At 39.2% G+C, this 17,438-nt stretch overlaps 1 protein-coding gene across 1 annotated transcript; it reads left to right on the top strand.

Annotated features, from left to right (window-relative positions):
* Window positions 1-2,110: 2,110 nt before the first annotated feature.
* Window positions 2,111-17,180, top strand: atp6v0a2b (ATPase H+ transporting V0 subunit a2b). The gene is made up of 20 exons (XM_040019392.1): window positions 2,111-2,671; window positions 2,966-3,044; window positions 3,329-3,426; window positions 3,529-3,666; window positions 3,817-3,914; window positions 4,417-4,543; window positions 5,663-5,745; window positions 5,848-5,941; window positions 6,868-7,080; window positions 7,545-7,695; window positions 11,179-11,318; window positions 11,430-11,587; window positions 11,731-11,821; window positions 12,647-12,765; window positions 13,167-13,380; window positions 13,514-13,633; window positions 13,743-13,862; window positions 14,950-15,067; window positions 16,037-16,208; window positions 16,310-17,180. Exons 1-20 carry the CDS (start codon window positions 2,555-2,557, stop codon window positions 16,410-16,412), a joined length of 2,553 nt encoding a protein of 850 aa, XP_039875326.1. The 5' UTR covers window positions 2,111-2,554; the 3' UTR covers window positions 16,413-17,180.
* Window positions 17,181-17,438: the final 258 nt, after the last annotated feature.

Raw genomic sequence — 17,438 nt, 5'->3', positions numbered from 1 at the left:
GGTGGCTATATCTGTTTTAGGCGAAGTGCCTTTTGTTTAGATGAACTGTTGGACTTCCAGACCAGCAGGTTTAGGGAAGTCATTTATGGGGTCACACTCTGACCCCCCCCCCCCCCCCCACACACACACACACAACGCACAGACAAGGTACTTTTTGTTTGTATGTAGACGTCATATGTTAATGAACCTATGCATATTCATGTAACCTCAATAAAAGAGCAGTGTTACGGGGAGCGGACGAGAGCAACTGGGGTCAAGCGAAGGAACGGCGTTTGTCCGGTTCTCTCCCGTGCACGAGAAACATGAAGAACTTTGCCTACTTCGTGTCTTGCTTGCTGTGTAATTATATTGTCTTCAACGTTCCAGCGAATAGGTTCAAGCCACAAACCTATCACTAATATTTGCAGTTCACTTCAGCAGCGTCACAACCATGACTCCAAAATGGTTTTAGAAGAACCTAAATGATAAAATATAGATTTATTCTGTCTGTGAAATCAGATTTATGCGACCTATTTTACCTCCTGTAGAAGCTTGCTTCTGCCACTGAAATCCACAAGTCAAAATTTGGGGTACAGTGCCGTGAAAAAGGATTTGCTGCCTTCCTGATTATTTTTTATTTTTACTCATTTGTCACACGTGTTTCAGACCATCAAATAAAATTCAACTTTAGACAAAGAAAGTAAAAAACTTTCTTTTTCTCAAGTAAATACAAACTCTAGTTCATTCATAGAAAAAAGCTATCCAAACATACCTGGCCCAGTTCTAAATATGCCCTCAAATCTAATAACTGGCTGTGCCACGCTTGGCAGATCTTTTTTTTTTTTTCAGATCATTGTCCTGCTGCTTAATCTGAGCGCTCTTGAGCTTCAGCATAGTAACTGATGGCTGGACATTCAGAGTTCATGGTTCCATCAATTACAGCAATTTGAACACGTCCTTAAGCAGCAAAGCAGCCTCAGACCATCACACTGCCACCACCATGTTGGACTGTTGGAATGTTGCTCTTTTTTTGAAATTCTGTGTTCGTTTTAAACCAGATGCAACAGCACTCAAACCTTCCAAAAAGTTTTTGAGAAAACTTTTCTCAAAAGTCTTGGGGATCATCACCATGTTTTTTTTGGCAAATGTGAGACAAGCCTTTGTGTTCTTTTTTGGTCAGCAGTGTTTTTCTCCTCAAACTCTCCCATGCATGCCATTTTTGCCCATTCTCTTTCTTACTTTAATCATGAACCCTGACCTTAACTGAGGCAAGTGAGACCTGCAGTCCTTTAGATGTCGGTCTGGGGTCTTTTTTGACCTCGTGAGTGTGTCATCAGCACGATCTTGGAGTAATTTTGGCAGGCCAGCCACTGCTGGAAAAGTTCACCACTGTTCCATGTTTTCTCCATTTAGGGATAATGGCTTTCACTCACTTAAGTCTTACAAATGGCCTTGTAACACTTTGTAGACTGATAGATGTCAAGGACTTTGTTTCTCAGCTGTTTCTTTAGAACGTGGCATGATGTGTTGCTTTTTGAGGTCTTTTAGTGTACTTCACTTTGTCAGACAGTTGGTCTTTTTAAGTGATAACAGATTCTGCGGGTGTGGCAGTAATCAAGCATGACTATGGCTTTTTGCCATTGAATCTAGCTTTCAAAATATTGTGGTTAATCACAGTTAATTCACGATTTAACAAGTGAGGACAATTACTTTTCTCATATGGCGAGGTTTGGATTGGGTTGGGATTTTTTCACTTAATAAATAAAAGCATTATTTAAAAACTGCATTTTCTATTTACTTAATTTGTCTTTATTTATCAATATTAAAATGTGATGATCTGAAACATGTAAGTGTGAAAATTATGCAAAAATAGTAAGGAGGTGGAAAATACTTTGTCATTAATACTTTGTTATGTAAAAATGTCAACTTCCTCAGAAGTTTGAGTCTTTGCGTTTGGCTTTTTTTTTTCAGTGGTGTAAACAACCTTCCATACACTTCTTGAAAGAATCCAATGAAAAATATCTAAGAGGTCGAAGTTTTTGTCTCAGGTCATGAACCTTCAGTCAGCGTTCAGGGTTTAGCGTTATGTTGACTGTGTTGTGCGCAGACTCCAGGAGGCTGCCGTCATTGGTCAAAGGTACACTGGGTGCCGTGGAAGATGATCGCATTCAACAGTGTGAAGTGCAGTGACGTGAGTGTTACGGACGTAGGCTAAAACTTCGTAAAGTCTAAGAAGACTTTTCGCCACGTACTAGGATTTAGCGGTCGTAACACTTATTATTTCTTAGCTTCACATTCAACTTTACTGAAACATTTTTCCCCATCCAAGAGTCAACAACACGGCACTTGGCTAGCCAGTTAGCTAGCTAACAGCAATAGTGTGCTGTAACGATAGCTATGTAAATCAGGAGTTATGTAAGGGAAGTCTAGTTTTATCACCTGAGCCACATCATGACAAGGGCTACGGACTACTCGACTGAACATTGCTAACATAAAATCTGGAGAAACAGCACCGTTTAGCTTGCTAACATTAGCCCACCCGCGGAAGAGGGGAATATCAGATAGAACTGTCACGATGGCTTCTCTGCTCCGGGGTGAAGAGATGTGTTTGGCCCAGCTGTTTCTACAGTCTGGGTCCGCGTACGACTGCATCAATGAACTTGGAGAACTGGGGCTTGCAGAGTTCAGAGATGTAAGTACGAAAACAGACCGCTTTGAATCTGCTAGAAACAGTAATTCATCACTTAAAAAGTTGTAGCTGAACTTTTTGACAGTAATCTAAAAGTTCTCTACAGTCATCAAATAATGCAGTGACGTTTGCTCAGTACATAAAGTGAACGCGGAAGTCACCGGCATATGTCTTAATGCTACCATAAATGGGATCATACATAGACTTATTGCACAGTTTTTTAAGTTTATTCATGAGATATGTTCAGAGTCCTGCATGAGAAGGTGCTAACGAACATGTACTTTTCACCTGTTTCAGCTCAATCCCACTGTTAACGCATTCCAGAGAAAATATGTCAATGAGATCAAAAAATGTGAAGAAATGGAGAGGATCCTCGGTAAGCATATGTTAGTCTTTGACATTTTAATAGTTCTTGGCTGCTTATGGTGGGAAGAAGATCTCCTCACTGAAGGTAAATCGAGTCATGGGAAATGTCAGCTGGTTGTAGATTTAGTTGAATGCTTAACTCGGTTAACCAAACCCTGGATTATTAAATTAGGAAGAGAGTAGCACACTGTCAGACTTGTCTTCAATTTCAGTGTTTTTCAAAGGCTGGTCACGGTGTTTGGAAGCGGTTATGATAGTTTCATAAAGTTAAAAATCGCTTGTTGTTTATAACAGGATACCTTCTGAGGGAAATCAAGAAAGCAGATATTTCACTGCCAGAAACAGATGTGAACCCAGCAGCTCCTTTACCCAAGCATGTCATGACTATAATGGTTAGTTACTATCTTATTATTCTTTTTATCATAATCATCATTTTTAGTATTATTATTGCTGTCATGTATTGCTAAATATTGCACGTTCCTATCGTTTCTCAGGAACAGCTACAGAGGCTAGAGGTGGAATTAGGTGAAGTCACCAGGAATAAGGAGAAGCTGCAGAGGAATCTGCTGGAGTTGACAGAGTACACACACATGCTGCGCATCACACGCAACTTTGTCCAAAGAAATGCTGAGGTTAGTGTTTGTGTTGGCTCACCTCTTGAAAAACCCACATTTTCACTACGATGCCACATTGTTTTTCTTTCATGGCTCAGAAATTAGTGTGCTGGCTGATTTAATTTCAGTTGCCTTCTTTACCCTCCTGCGTCTTGTCTTCACTTATAGCGGGAGCCCTTGCAAGTACAGTATGAGGAGTTTCCCTTCCTGGAAAAAGACACATTGATGGACTACAGCAGCATGCAGAGGCTAGGAGCCAAACTGGGGTGAGGGATACAATTCTGTCAGCCTAATCAGTCAGCATTTTATTTATGTTATACAAAGTGAATGCTACACATGAATGAGGACAGATGCACATTTATTTTCTTTCTAAATAGTTTTCTGTTTCCTTTTCTGTCTGCCGCTGCTCTTCTTACTCACAGATGCACTTTATACTTAGAACACCCACAAACAAACAAGCTATTCACAAAATGCTCTGAAACTGTGAGGCAGCTGTGGCTTTTTGAAAGAACTGATTAATGAAGCAAAAATATATTTAGACTTTGTAAAAACAGAGAGATAGTGTGGTGGGGCACAGATTCAGTTGAATGTGTAGTGACAATGAGGGCTCAAAGAAAAGGTGGCTAAACTTACAGTGCTAGTGCAGTCAGGATGTACTTGGTGTCATTCGCTTTATATCGATACATTAAATTTTTATTTATATTTAATTAATTTAATTGATCTTGATAGAGGATGAGGTCTGACAGCTGCTCGTTTTGTCTTTTGCAGTTTCATTTGTGGCCTTATTCAGAGGGTGAAGATCGAGGCGTTTGAGCGAATGCTTTGGAGAGTATGTAAAGGCTACACCATCCTTAGCTATGCTGAAGTCGAAGAGTATCTGGAAGATCCTGACACGGTAGGTTAAACATGATTTGGATTCCAATTTACTTGTGTTATATTTTGTTATGTTTTACGGTGTGACGTAAAAACATGAGACAGAAAGAAACAAAAGAAGCTTCCTTTTAAAATTTTGCCTGTATCTTATTTCCTAACTAGGCTTGATTAAGGATATTTGACTTTGTACAACAAGTTAATGAACCAGGTTTATTTGATTTAAATCAAATTAACTGTAAGTTAGCTTTAATAGCACACTAAAAACTTTAGTACAAATTGATTTTAACATCTTTGTCCACATGTAATAATGAGAAAACATGCTTATATACCTAAGTGACTCTCCCGCTATGCACATTACTTTCATTTCATGGTAGAAATGGGAAATAAACTCCCGTCTCTTTGCTGTGTGCACACATGGTATTGATGTTGTTAAATATTACTGAGAACAAGTCCGTCTTGTTTTGCTGGAGATCAGAGGATGGAGGTGGGAGAGTATCGTAGAGAGTTGTGAATCATGGATTTGCTCCTCTTGGTGACCTGCATGTGTGGTTTGGCAAAGATTTTATGTAGGATGTCCTGACTTCCTGACACAACCTTCCCAGTTTATCCAGACTCGGGACCACCCAAAGCTTAAATCCCAGATTTGTTATGGGACAAAATAGTAGATGACTCTTTTGAAGCTCTTAAGTATTCTTTACTAGTTGTTGATATAAACAGTGAGTGCTGTGATGTTGTCTATTCATAGTGAGAGATACCACTAATCCACTTGGGAATTTCCTCTGCTTGACCAGAGGCATGACCTTACTAATGGAATGTCAGATGGATTTTTACTGATGGAAGATCGGAAAGGCGTGCTAACGCTCATCACTAAACTCCACAAAAAGAGAGAGAGAGTCGTGCTTTTTCAAAAATTGGGGTTTTCAAGGTCAAAGAGCTTTCAGGTCATCAGCTGTATTTCCTCTCATTTTTTTTGGTAAACAACAGCTGATTGTACAAATGCATCTAAATCAGTTTTTTGTTTTCCTTAGATTTTTATGAAAGTTACATATAGAAGTAAAACCTGAAATCCTTCTCATATTAAACTTGTATTTTTTGTGTCAGTGGTGTCTCCTTTATTTTTTTACACTTCCTTTTTCTGCAGGGTGAGCCTACCAAAAGTGTGGTGTTCCTGATTTCCTACTGGGGAGACCAAATTGGTCAGAAAGTGAAAAAGATCTGTGACTGGTAAATATTTCACAGGACTCGTTAAAAGGCTGGCATCTGTTTTAGACTCTATGCCCAATAGTAGTAAGCTCTAAATAATGGCATACTTTTTTCTCTCCACAGCTACCACTGTCACCTGTACCCCTATCCCAGTAACAACGAGGAGAGGGACGATGTTGTGGAAGGACTAAGAACTCGCATTCAGGACCTGAAAACTGTATGTCTGTTGTTTGCTTAATTAAGCAATTAAGGGGTTGGGAAGCGTATCTGTAACTGGAAGGTCGCCGGTTCGATCCCCGGGCTCTCTGTCTTGGTCGTTGTGTCCTTGGGCAAGACACTTTACCCTATCGCCTACTGGTGTTGGCCAGAGGGGCCGATGGCGCGATATGGCAGCCTCGCTTCTGTCAGCTGCCCCAGGGCAGCTGTGGCTACAACTGTAGCTCGCCTCCACCAGTGTGTGAATGTGAGAGTGAATGAATAGTGGTATTGTAAAGCGCTTTGGGTGCCTTGAAAAGCGCTATATAAATCCAATCCATTATTATTATTATTATTATTATTATCTGATCATACAAGTGTTTAGTTAAGGACAGAAAAAGTTATTATCTGTGACAAGAGAATACTCTTTCTTTATGTTATACACACGATTTCTGCTTTGAACTTCTTTTCACGGTCAAAGAACAAAATGAAATGGTTGATCTGTTTTCTGAACGATTAACCTGGCTGTTGTTCTTGTTAGCCAGTGAGCAAAACTGCACAAACAGCTCAGCTCCTAACAAGAGCATTGCACTGTGAATCCTTTGGTAGCATTAACCCACTGTGACTGAAAGATGGAATTCCACTCAGCCGCTGTAGCACATGATCAACATGAGGCCTCAGCTGAAACTGTATACATGCCACTCTCTCTTTATCTCCCCACTGCTTTGTCTTTTGCCTGTTTTATAGCTTTTTCCTCTTATATTCACACACAAACACTCACAAAGGTCTAAATTTGAACATGTTGTTCTTTTTAAATGTCACATACATCATCTTAAAATAAAAGAAAATGTTTTGTAACTTTTAATCTCTCTCTTTTAAAAAGAAATTCTTAATAATCTGAAGCTATACATCACACTAACAGTCGTGTTTACCTGTTACTGTATCCAGGTGCTTCATAGGACAGAAGACTACCTGAGACAGGTCCTGATCAAGGCTTCAGAATCTGTCTACATCTGGGTCATCCAAGTCAAGAAGATGAAGGCCATCTACTATGTTCTGAACCTGTGTAGTTTTGATGTGACCAATAAGTGTTTGATTGCAGAGGTGTGGTGTCCTGTCAGTGACATTCCTGCACTGCGGAGAGCGCTAGAAGACGGATCGGTGAGGAACTTCAGCCTGACTGGAGGCTTTTCTGTTTATTTAACCTTTGCTGTTGTTTAAAGGGCTTGGTTTTATTATGATAAAAGCAAATGCTGTGTGAGGCATCAGTCTTTGCCCCACTTTATTTAAAGAAAAACACATTTTGGGTTGCTTGGGTACTGAGGGCTCACTATTGATTCATTTTGCAGGTTGAGAAGTGTAAAAGTGTGTATTTGTGAAAAAGAACTACAAAGATGTGTTATTGTTAATACATGTTTATGTATAGATTTTAAAATACATATAAAATATAAGTTATTTAGAGCTGGCGCACTTTATAGATCTAAAAACGATACATTATACTGTCTGTACGGCTTTTTAAAAATGATTTAGAGTTCTGTATATATTTCTTATATGTACATTTGTGGAGAAAAGCTTCTTGTAACCTACTTACATGTTACATGTGTAACTTCCCATTGATGTTTCAGAGGAAAAGTGGAGCAACAGTTCCTTCCTTTGTTAATCGTATCCCCACAACTGACACTCCTCCCACCCTGATAAGGACCAACAAGTTTACCTCTGGATTTCAGAATATTGTAGATGCCTATGGAGTGGGCAGCTACAGGGAAGTAAACCCTGGTAAGTGAGATTTGTACCTGTCTGTCTGTCTATCACACACACACACACACACACACTCACTCACTCACTCACTCACTCACTCACTCACTCACTCACTATGGGCCCAACTAATGTATCAAAACCAGCACTTTATAATTCTGAATGTTTGAACGATTCTGTATTGAAAGTAAGAGCTGACGGCTACATCAGCACGCATTAAGCTAAGGGGGGCGGGTCCTGAGATACACTCTCTCAACTGACATGCCTATCAGTGAGAGCACAGGATACCAGTGATTGATACATTACACTAGGTGTCGGCAACCCTGGGCACGCGTGCCACAGTTGGCACGCAAAGGGTTAACTGATGGTGCGACCATTTGCCCGGTGGGCCGATGGTGAGTTTTCATTTTTATGGGCCGATAATTTTTATTTTATTTTATTTTTGTAACGGTATAAACAATGAAAGGTGGTGGATTGGCCAGATGCTGGCCATTGTGTAAAAATTAGTCCGTTGTTTGGTGGCGGATATGGCGGAGCTTCCCCAGGTTCAGTAACATTAGCAAGTGGTGGAGGCCAGCAGGTGGATGAGGGAAAGGGGAGGCAGGAGGAGGAGAGACCTGAGGCGGCCGCCAGTCCGACTGTCAGGTGAACTGAACTTCAGGTAAGAAGTTATGACCTGCAGTCTATCTGGGTCAGATATAAACCAAGTTTAGGTGGAGTTTATTTTCATTGTGCTGACTTTTTACAGTCAGTTACAATAACTCGTACTGTGTATTAGCTAGCATGACGGAGTTTCTATACAGCTGGGTGTGTGCTATGATGTTGCTGATAGTAAACTTTATTTTATTCATAAGGTTAGTTAGTAGAGTTGCCAACCGTCGCGTAAAAAGACGCAATCGTCTTGTATTCAGAGAAAATATCACACGTTTCCTTGTTGAGCTGAAAAGGAACAGTTTGTCCCGTACTTCAGCTAGAATGGAAAAAAGACACAAAGCTGGAGTTATTCTGTCGTTACGCTGCACAGCTGCCTCTTCTTCCCTCATTCTCTCCCGTTTCTACTTCAATCATGAAACTGATCAATGATCAGTTGATCAGCTTTTCTCTCTTGTTTGTTTGTCGTCCACTTTGTGCCAGAAAGAGGAAACCGCTGGATCTCGTGCTAAATAACAGCAGCACTTTTAAGCTTGATCAGCTGTTGTTAGAATTTATTTAATATTAATTTCTAGTATCAGCTGATGTTTGCTGGAGCCACAGCTGTAAAGCTGCTGGTCATGATATCGGTTTGGTTATCTGGTGAGAGGGAAACATGAAGATGAAACCAGGAGATGTCCTTACTGAATCATCAGAGCTGAACAGGTGATGGAGAAACAGGTTTACCTTTAGGTGACATGAATGAGTTGAAGTTATGAACTGTTTCTGAGAGACAAATAACACCAGGATCCTTTTCTATGTAGCTGACAGCTGGTAACTGTGCAGGGGCGGGTCTAGCAAAGTTTTGCCAGGGGGGCCAGGTATTAACAGGGAAAGGGGGCACAAAGAAATACTTTCTTATTCTCATTTAAAATGTCTGGCTGTTATTAAATAATTATCTGAAGCTTACAACCAAAGTTTTTATCTGACGTAAAATGTATAGAAATCATACATATACCAACAAGACTGTACATCACGGTCACAACAGCGTTTGTTTTCATTCAAAGGCTTTATGGCTTTAATACCTGGTGGGCCGGTCTCTAGTCAAAATGCCCGGGCTGATTTTTTTTGTCCCAGTCCAGCCCTGGGCACGACACGCAGTGAATTAATCTGAGGTGCATTAAAAAATAAATGGCCGGGCCAGCGGTGCACATCGCAAATAAGATCACATAGAAACATTAGTTGTGCCACTTCTTAATGACGATATCTTAGCTAACAACCCCAACTACCAGATCCAACTTGTAATTGGCTAAAAATAACTTACCTACCGGTGAGAGGGATGTTGTTAGCGTTCCATGTTCCGAAACTTCAAAAGCTTCAGGAGCTGTCCGCTCAGCACAGCATCAGCACCATGGAAATACACGGATACATCCGTAGACTTGAGACAGAATTCACAATATGTTTTTGGGACTTTCAGGTGTATGGACCAATGTTTTCTTTTCTGATCAAACCAGAAATCTTTAATGAGCAGCTGGATTTGTCTCGCATTAACTGGCTGAGTTAATGCCAGTTAATGCATCATCGAAATGCAGCTGATTGAAATGAAAACCTCGACTCTGTGGGGGTCAAAGTTTGCAGAACTACAAACGCAGCTGGAACCCACAGCTGTGCGTGTTCATGGAGCTCGCATTTTCACCTGCTGGACATCACTACCTGACAAGTTTAACTGTCTTCAGAACATTGCAGAGGCCTTATTGACAGTATTTGTTTCTACATATCTGTGTGAGCAGATTTTCTCTCACATGACTGTCCTCAGGTAGCTGTCTGAATGCTGGACACTCGGAGACCTGTGTCTGTGAGTGGGAGACCAGAGATCAGATTAACATGTGTATTAACAAACATGCCATATATCTACAAAGTTGTTCTATATAGTGTGTAACTGTTAATATAGAGCGTTATTAAATTTATTGCTAATGCAATCATATGGCACATTGACTTCTGAGGAAATTTTTAGATGGCACTCGTCATCAGAAAGGTTGCCTACCCCTGCATTACACTATTACCTAGGCAACCACAGCCTGAAATGTTCTGTGCGTGATAAGCAAATTGCTCCCTGTAACAATGCAGGCAACCTTCAGATTAGCTTTTTATGATATTTTAGCTATAGCATGATTTATCTTAACTTAGTATTAGTAGTTGAGTAGCTATTTTTCTGTTACTTTATAATAAAGAGATTTAAAAAATCCAAATGAGTAATAATTATTAAAAAAAATAAAGGTTCCAATGATCCAAAAACCATTTAATAATAGTATAATAATGTATTTGTAATACTATAGTAACCTCATTATAATAAATATCTGTACTTTATCTAGATTAAAAATGGTAGTATGGTGATAATAATAGGGTAACATGCTCATAATTATAGCATAATTAATATAGGTTAATTATTATAGGCTCCTATTAGACTAATATGTTTAAAATTGCACTAAAATTCTTGCAAGTCAAAGTTGATAACTATCATATTTTATTGCAGAAATGATTATCCTTTATGAGTGAAACATACCCTTTTGTTTCAATGTTAATATTTATATGTGTAAAAATTGGTGGAAGAGTCACAAAATTATATGTATTTATGTGTATATATGATGTGACTTCTTATGTTGAAATGCAGTTTTTACAGGTGTTTCAGTATAAATGAGGCCTTCAAAACAGTTTGTTGTAGCTGCAGTGACATTACTTTACTATCAAGTTATTACATTACAGTTATATTAATACTAATGCCTTTGTTGTCCACCCTTGTACTATCGTATTTATTTTTAAAAAGCTTTAAATGATCATTCACTGTGCTTTTTCCCCCCTTCTGCTTATTTTTAGCTCCATTCACAATCATAACTTTCCCATTCTTGTTCGCTGTGATGTTTGGTGACCTTGGTCATGGCGTTCTCATGGCTCTGTTTGCTTTCTGGATGGTTTTGTATGAAAACCACCGCAAATTTAAAAACACCAGGAATGAGGCAAGTACTCCAAAGTTTTTTGAAAATGCCCTTTCTAAAGTTTATTTGTGTTGCATGGGTAAAAGCAGTCTCTCAGAAGTATAATTAAGTGATTTTAATGTGCACGTGCAGATCTTGAACACATTCTTCGAGGGGCGTTATATCATTCTGATGATGGGACTGTTCTCTATCTACACTGGGCTGATATACAATGACTGTTTCTCAAAATCTCTCAACATCTTTGGTTCTGGATGGAGTGTGCTTGCCATGTTTAAAGAAGAGGTGTGGAAGTAAGTACCTTTTAATAAGAAGAACTTCATATAACAGGAAGTTTACAACTGTATCTTTAAAGATAAGATGAATATAAGATGAATTTTGTAAAATCAGTTTCACAATCACAGACACTACTACGGGTTTCATTTTTGCCCTACAGCAATAGTGTCCTCTATCAGAATTGCCAGCTAACTTTGGATCCAACTATTCGAGGTGTTTTTAAAGGGCCGTACCCTCTGGGAATTGACCCGGTGAGTAGACAGTTTTAAGAGCTAGCTTAAAAATATGATATCATGTCATATATATACTGATCATGCATAACATTACGAACACTCACAGGTAGAGTGCATAACAGTGATTATCTCTTCATCGTTGGACCTGTTATGTTGGTGGGATACATTAGGGTGCAAGTGAACATTTTGCCATCAAAGTAAATGTGTTAGAAGCAGGAAAATGGGTAAGCATGAGGATATGAGATGACTGGGTCAGAGCATCTCCAAAAGTGCAGCTCCTGTGGGGCTTCCCCGGTCTGCAGTGGACAGTATCTATCAAATGTGGTCCGAGAAAGGAACAGTGAGAGCAACACAGTGTTAGGCAGTTGGTCATAATGTTATGCCTGATTGGAATAATAGATTTTATCATTACTTTTTATGGTTTGGTGGTTTATAATGTGATTAATCTTAATTTTTGATATTTTGCACTTGAATGTTTTTATTGACGTGTGAAATTTAAATCCTGTTATTTAAAAAGGTTAAAGAAAATCAGTCACCGGGATGTTGTTGATACAGTAAACTGGATCAATTCCTAACTGATTAAACTCAGTCAGTTTGCTCGATAACCAATTTCACTCATACATTATCAGCCACACATTCTTCAATAAAGCAAAATTTCTGGTGTCAGGGTTGCTGTTATTGAATCACTTAGGTAAAAGTAACCTTATTAGACACGCAACAGTAATAGTCTTATAATCCTCATGTTGGTAATGTATCACAGTAATAAGCAGAGCTACTTATTCTGTTTGCTCCAGTTAATCCCTGAAGTCACCAGTAATAACATGTCACCTTTCCTTTGTAAAGATTTGGAACTTGGCAACGAACCGGCTTACATTTCTTAACTCCTATAAGATGAAGATGTCAGTGATATTCGGGGTCATACACATGAGCTTTGGGGTAATCCTCAGCACCTACAATCATCTGTAAGTACTAGTTTACTGTTTTCATTACCCTGTGAAAGCCCTTAAGAGCCAGTATTTCGCTTTGGAACAAGTTGTCATTTTAGCTGCTGGAGCTGGGAAAGAATAGAGACGTGTGTTCGCTCTTGTAGACGGCAACAGAACCTTTAGTTTTCTTGGCAAAAAATGTTTATAACTTATGCATCTTTAAGCCTACGCAAATTACATGCTGGCAAACATAGAGATGGAAGAAATTCTTGCAGTGTAAAAGGTTATTTCATGTATTGTAGGAGTATTTTCTGTGGGAGAGAATACCTCTGTCCTATGTAGACATTGAGCTGCACAAAAAAGCATGATGTCAGCTCCTTAAGTAACATGATATCGTTTTTAATAGTCTGCCTTCTTTTTGTTTGTCAAAAAAACAGATACTTCAGGAAGAAGTACAACCTGTACTTGGTGTTCATCCCTGAGCTCGTGTTTATGCTGAGTCTGTTTGGATACCTGGTGTTCATGATATTCTACAAGTGGCTCGCCTTCTCATATAAGGACTCCAAAAACGCTCCGAGCATTCTCATCCACTTCATAAACATGTTCATCATGCAGGATGATAGTTCATTGAATCCCCTTTACCCAGGACAGGTAAGCAGCTCCACTCTTTCAGCTGTGTGTTTACGTGCTTAATGAACACATTCAGTCTAATGTTATTTAAAATATCCCACAAAAGTCCCATACCTTCATTATTTAAATTATTTATTTATTTTGGCTCTTCCAGAATGGTCTGCAGATATTTCTGGTGATCATTGCTGTTCTCTCGGTGCCTGTTTTACTCCTGGGGAAACCCATCTACCTTTATTGGCTAAAAAATGGAAGTCACCGCTTGGTAATGTACAGGGTAAGGGTTTGAGATTCATGCCTGCATTTAAAAGATGTGAAAAACATCACCAAATATTTTTCCTTGGTGTAAATTTTCAAACACGCTTAGTTTGTCCGTTCGATTTTAGGGATATGAGCGTGTGCGACGCAGCAGTGATGAAGATCTCTGCCTGATGAGGGCTCATGACATGGAGGAGGGCAGCAGTCACAGTGATCTGTCTACTAGTGGAGATCACCATTCAGAGGAGGTCAGTGTTGCAAATAGGGCTGCCACAAACGATTATTTTGATAGTCGACTAGTCACCGATTATTTTTGCGATTAGTCGACTAATCAAATCCATTGGACGTAAAACGTACAGCTTATTGCACCAGCAGCATCTGCTCTTATATAACTATCATTAGCTTACAGCTTTAAGTGTTTAAGGTATGTGCTAACTAAAAATAAAGACAAGATGATAGTTTATAAAATTTTAATGAAATTTTCAGATTGTTTCGGTGAAGTTTAATAAACTCCTTGCTATCTAAAATATAACAGGACACCGGAGCATCTCACACTTCTGATAATCAGCTGTCTGCTTGACGTTTATTCAGCTGTGTAAAAACTATAACTTTAATCTCAGCCAAACCGATTTACTCAGGAACAAATAAAATACTAAAAAAGCCAAACAATAACATTTTTAAGTTATCTAAGTGACTCATATATCATGTTTAACCTGAGTAGCGAAAGACGCGATTTGCCGGGAGTCCGGTGTTCTCACGGCTCTAGTGACCTAGCCCCCGGCTAGCTATCGAGCTGGTGGGTAACAGACATCTCCGAAAACTTCGGAGCGCTTTTGAACATAGGTGGTTTGTCTTGGAAAAAACTGAGCAGCAATTTGAGTTTACAACAGCTACATCCTCGCCTGAAAATGTAAAGTTATTTTGTGACCCAGAAACGGAATAATAAGCGTCATATAAAACTTAACTAGCTTCCGCCATTGTTGGGAACCTGAAGCTGGGCGCGCTGAATTCTGGGGACACAGCTTCTTCTTCTGCGGGGTTTAACGGCAGCTGGCCGCTGTACAGCAGTGCTGCCCTCTTCACTGTTTCAGTCCGTTATTACACTCTTAAATCCTACTACTTATTCCTGCGTCTTTTGTGATCTTCCCAAGCTTCAAACGACGCGTCGACTATTAAATCAGTCGTCGACGATTTTGATAGTCGACGTAATCGTGACTAGTCGACTAATCGTGGCAGCCCTAGTTGCAAACAGCTTGGTACCTTTTCATCTCGTATTTGCTCATAAGCAAACATTTTTACCAGTTGCTACATTCATTTATCTTTTTTATACAATAGTTTGACTTTGCAGAGGAGATACTTCATCAGTCCATTCACACCATAGAGTATTGCCTGGGTTGCATCTCCAACACAGCCTCTTACCTAAGGCTCTGGGCTCTAAGCTTGGCACATGCCCGTAAGTACAAGATCATTAATAATTATTATGTGTTCTAAAACAAAGTGCTTCTTCACAATGTTACAATGGACTTTGCTCTTAATTGTTACTTAATTTTTCAGACTTTACTAGGTTAGTCAAGTATCAAGTTGTGGCCTCTATTCCAGTTCCAGTATTTCTCACATAACCTGTTTTTACATTGTCCACATTTGTCCTTTCTAACATGCAGAGAAAATGATTAAATATGCAGGCTATGAGATGGCCACTCACTAGCAGTACATTCAGCAGAATATTAGCTGCCTTGTTTCATTTGTTGTCAGAAGCTTGCATGCACTCTTCATGGGCATGAAAGGCATTGTCATTTTTGGCTGTTAATGATTTCTTTGAACTCTAATCTTTTTCAAGGTTTCATAATTGTACAGGATACATTTTTAAGGACTTAAAAAAAACAAGAATAGTTTTGAATAGTTTGAATAGTTTGGCTAATCACACAGGGTCAAAAGTATACGCAGAGGCTTAAATATATACCTACGTCGCCACTAATGTTTGGTTAAATGTCCTTAAGGAAGCTGCGACTCAGTCAGAGGCTTTTTGTAGCCGTCAACAAAATTCTGGCGTAAATCTGGCAGAATATTTGACACTTCTTGGCAGAACTGGTGGAATTCATTTAAACGGGTCGGTTTCCTGGACAGAGCTGGCTTTTAAGCATAGTCCACAAATTTTCTATAGTGTTGAGGTCGGGGCTTTGGGAAGACCATTCCAGCAGCTTTATGTTAGGCTGTTTTATCAATTCCAAAACAAGTTTTGCTGTTTTCTTGGGATTATTGACCTGTTGGAACACTCATTGGTGTCCAGGTTCACCACCCATGACCATGACATTAATGTCCATGATGAGTGAGTGTAAAAAAAATTTTCTTGACCTGTGATTTGCCAGAATTTTGTATTTCTCTAAATGGATGCTGAAGTAGATTTTATTATTTGCCATCACAGAGCTGTCAGAGGTGCTGTGGGCCATGGTCATGCGAATAGGACTAAGAATGGACACAAAACTTGGGGTTGTAGTCCTGGTGCCATTGTTTGGCCTGTTTGCTGTCCTCACTGTGTCCATCCTCTTGGTAATGGAGGGTCTCTCTGCGTTCCTTCATGCTCTTCGGCTACACTGGTAAGACAAAGCACTAAAGTACTGTGTGTGATAGGATCAATATGTTCTGAAGTATCTGTTTTTGTGTTTATAATTTCGGTTTCTCATCTTTTTATCCACAGGGTGGAGTTTCAGAATAAATTCTACAGTGGGACTGGTGTCAAGTTTTGCCCGTTTTCCTTCTCTCTCCTACCATCTTGCTTTGAGCAGGATGGGTTACTGTGAAGTGACTATTGAGAAATTGTCTTAGTTGGTACCAAAACAAGCCAACAGGGTTCTGTACTTGTGAAGACCTTTTCCAGAGGTATGATCAAATAGTTTGGATATTTATTCTCATTTTTTATTATTTACATTTCATGTAAAGAAATTTATGGCGAGATTCAGAAATTCGTGTAACTTTCGATTCTTTTGTGTCAGGATCATTAAGTTTCACTGCAGAGTGTTTTTCGGGTGAAATGTTAGCCTCAGATTTAACATGCAACTCATCAAATTTTTATAAGGTACAATTGTTAATGGTCATTGATGTCACTTGCATGGAGAGACAAATCTTCCAAATGCAGGATCAATATAGGAAAATGTAATGTATAAAATTTTAGTATTAGCCGACATTAGCAGTAATAAGAAAGCGAAGGGCCGTAACATTTGGCTACTTAGAAAACACCTTTGGGATAAATATGTTGGTAGTTTTGACCTTACTGTGGACATTTATGATCTAATAAGATGGAAGTTTATTTATCACTTTGTGTTTCCTCATTTTCTTCTTCTTTAACAAGCTTTTGTCATTCATTTCAGCATCCTGGTTTATGTGTTTATATTAACTTTTTTTCCCAAGGCGTTTTTGTTTTGGCAGATTTGGTTTCCACACAGTAGAGAGTGAGCCAACCTCTCATTTACATTGCTCGACTTTATTGCACTGACTGCCTTACCAAAATTACCACCCCACGACAGCATAATGTATCATCCTTAATGCCCAGCTTGTAGTACCAAAACAAAGCAAAGGATCCCTGACTTTTAACTTTTGAAAAGTGCTTGAGCAGGTGTGTGAAGGGATGTAAATACTTTTACAGATTAAACAAAAAAAAATTACATATATATTTTGTAATGTATCAGAATTGCAGATGAATGTTAAGGAATGTGATTATTACTTTCATGCATTCACAGTGTTGCCTTTGCACCTACTACTTACTGTATAGCTTAACATTCCTACCATGGAAAAGCTCACATCCTTTGACTCAGCTCTGCTGGTCACGA

This window comes from Simochromis diagramma, unplaced genomic scaffold, assembly GCF_900408965.1.
Source record: "Simochromis diagramma unplaced genomic scaffold, fSimDia1.1 OVJJ01000822.1, whole genome shotgun sequence".
Lineage (NCBI taxonomy): Eukaryota > Metazoa > Chordata > Actinopteri > Cichliformes > Cichlidae > Simochromis > Simochromis diagramma.
The sequence above is the reverse complement of the archived record's forward strand: the minus strand, read 5'-3'. Positions and strand labels throughout refer to the sequence as shown.

Excerpts from the sequence above, each read along its gene's own strand:
- atp6v0a2b (XM_040019392.1), top strand. The coding sequence starts at position 2,555 with ATGGCTTCTCTGCTCCGGGGTGAAGAGATGTGTTTGGCCCAGCTGTTT. Across the intron at positions 2,672-2,965 it reads GGCTTGCAGAGTTCAGAGAT|CTCAATCCCACTGTTAACGC; the intron begins GTAAGTACGAAA and ends CACCTGTTTCAG. Across the intron at positions 5,746-5,847 it reads GTGAAAAAGATCTGTGACTG|CTACCACTGTCACCTGTACC; the intron begins GTAAATATTTCA and ends TTCTCTCCACAG.